General features: G+C 39.4%; 1 protein-coding gene across 1 annotated transcript in view; it reads left to right on the top strand.

Moving 5' to 3' along the window:
• The window catches only part of LOC118598383, a 7,971-nt gene extending 7,160 nt beyond the window's left edge, over positions 1 to 811 (top strand). The window contains exon 7 of the mRNA XM_036211042.1: positions 305 to 811. Coding sequence (XP_036066935.1) covers positions 305 to 585 — 281 coding nt within the window. The 3' untranslated portion in view covers positions 586 to 811. The remainder of the gene's footprint in view (positions 1 to 304) is intronic.
• Positions 812 to 2,246: the final 1,435 nt, after the last annotated feature.

Here is a 2,246-nt window from a genome sequence, read left to right as displayed (position 1 = left end):
AAGATAACCTTTTAAACTTGAAGCTAAGTCATGTTTTTCTTCTTCTGAAAATGTTAATTATCATTTCAACAAATAAAAAATTAAAAAATCAAGGGTTTTTTTTCTGTAAAATACAAACTTTTATGGCAATATTTTCTAAAAATTACAACGTTTTAATCATAAAAAAATATTTAAGAAGATGGCCACTTCTTTCTTTTCTTATGTTTCTAACATTAAATCATTAGTTTTAAATTTATAAGGATTTTTAATTATATATTTGTTTTCTCAAAAATGTTTTTTTTTATTTTTTAAAAACGTCTTCCAGATAAGCCAAAGGCTCAGCTAAATAGAAATGGAGAAACTCTGAGCTGTTCTGTGAATCCATCATCATCTGGTTGGAGTTATTCTTTTTACAGAGGAGAGAAAAACGATGAACTGCTGACAGTGAAAAATACTGATTATCATCTGAATAGAGAAATTAAAGATTCTCAGGGAGGAGTTTACAGATGCAGAGGAGGAAGAGGAGAACCAGTTTATTACACAGAGTTCAGTGATCCAATCATTGTTGAAGGTGAGTTTCTTTGTGTTTTTTTGATTCTTTATTGAAATAATCAGCAGGAAAACTTCCAGACCTTTAAGAAGTTCAGACATTCACATTTATTAGTCATAGAAGTCACTCCCTGTTCATCTGAGGAGCTTCTTCAGTTCTGACTGCTGGTGAGGAAGTTCAGTTTATTTCTGTTCTGAACTTCTTCAAGTTTTGACCCAAAAGTTAAACAACTAAATATCATAAGATCAGATGTAAACGTCAAAGATCCAGTTTGGATCAGGATGGTGGATTAATGTCTCATTATTCAGCCCAGTCTCAGTAAAATGCGTACATATGCCACGATTTGGGAAATACCGTGTATAATATACGCCAAAACCGGTTTTTGCGTGCATATAATACGCGCGGTCCTAAACGTGTTAAAGTCTGTTTTCCACGTTTGACACGTCCCCTGGTGGAGGCGTGAGCATCACAGACAGCCCCACAAAGAACAATTTGCTTTTCTAACCCTAACCATAACCGTAATCCTAACCTTAACCAGGAACAACGTCATTTTGAAAAGAGCCGGAGGATTTCTGACCACGTGATCAAAACGAAACCTAAAAAGTCGTGTATATTGTACGCCGGCGCAACCTATTCTCTACCATTGCATATCATATGCACGCAAAAAACATGTTTGGCGTATATTATACACGGTATTTCAGAGTGCAAAGTCGTGGAATATAAACCCATTTTACTGTGTTTTACTGTTGCATTATTTGATGAGTCTGCATGTGATTCAGTGATGCTGTGTCTGATTACTGATCTATCCTTGTTTGTCAGTTTTAAATTTGAGCATAGATTTCTGGGAAAATTAAGGAAGACATGAAGTCATGGAATCTATAGGAAGTACTGTCGCCAATCTGGAGTGAGTTTATTGTGAATATCCGCCTCTTTCCACGCCTCCACCACGAGACCGCGGGTTGTAAACAGCTTCTATTTTAATAATGCCGGAAAATTGTACAAGTCATTGTTCAAGTCTTTGAGGGAGAACCATTCCACCATTTGATTCTGTCAGCGGTCCTTTTGGATTTACTTACATTTACTCCTTTTTGTCGAGATAAAAGGTGCATTTGGGTGACGTCACTGCAGTGCGCTGTGCGCGCCTCCCCCGCCCGCCTCAGCAGCTTGACACTTCACGTGCGCTGCCATGTTAAAGTCTGATCAGATGCATGTGAGAAGCGCGTTCAGCTGTATTTAAAATAAATAACCATCCTAACAAGTGAACAGCTGGATCTTCTTATGTTTAAATATACGACAACATCCATTGAAGTTTGTCTCGCGCTTCTCAGACGGCTGGGTCTAATTCAGGCTGTAAGCTGGAAAAGTGAAGAAGATGAAACTTTGTTGGCGATTTTATGGAGGAGCTGTACCATTCCATATGATACGCAACTTATCATTTATAAGATACAACCATCCATCCATCCATTTTCTTGACCGCTTTGTCCCTTTCGGGGTCGCGGGGTGCCGGAGCCTAACCCGGCTACTGAAGGGCGAAGGCGGGGTACACCCTGGACAGGTCGCCAGTCTGTCGCAGGGAAAGAATTTAAGCCATCCTTCTGCCCGATTCAGGAGAGTGGACAATGGGCAGTCATCAAATGGTGCCATATCATATTTTGGCCAGTATGAGGATTGAACCCACAACCTTGGCGTTATTAGCACCATGCTCTGACCAGCTGAG

The sequence above is a fragment of the Oryzias melastigma genome, unplaced genomic scaffold (assembly GCF_002922805.2).
Source record: "Oryzias melastigma strain HK-1 unplaced genomic scaffold, ASM292280v2 sc00408, whole genome shotgun sequence".
Classification (NCBI taxonomy): Eukaryota; Metazoa; Chordata; class Actinopteri; order Beloniformes; family Adrianichthyidae; genus Oryzias; species Oryzias melastigma.
This window is presented reverse-complemented; position numbering and strand designations above follow the sequence as displayed.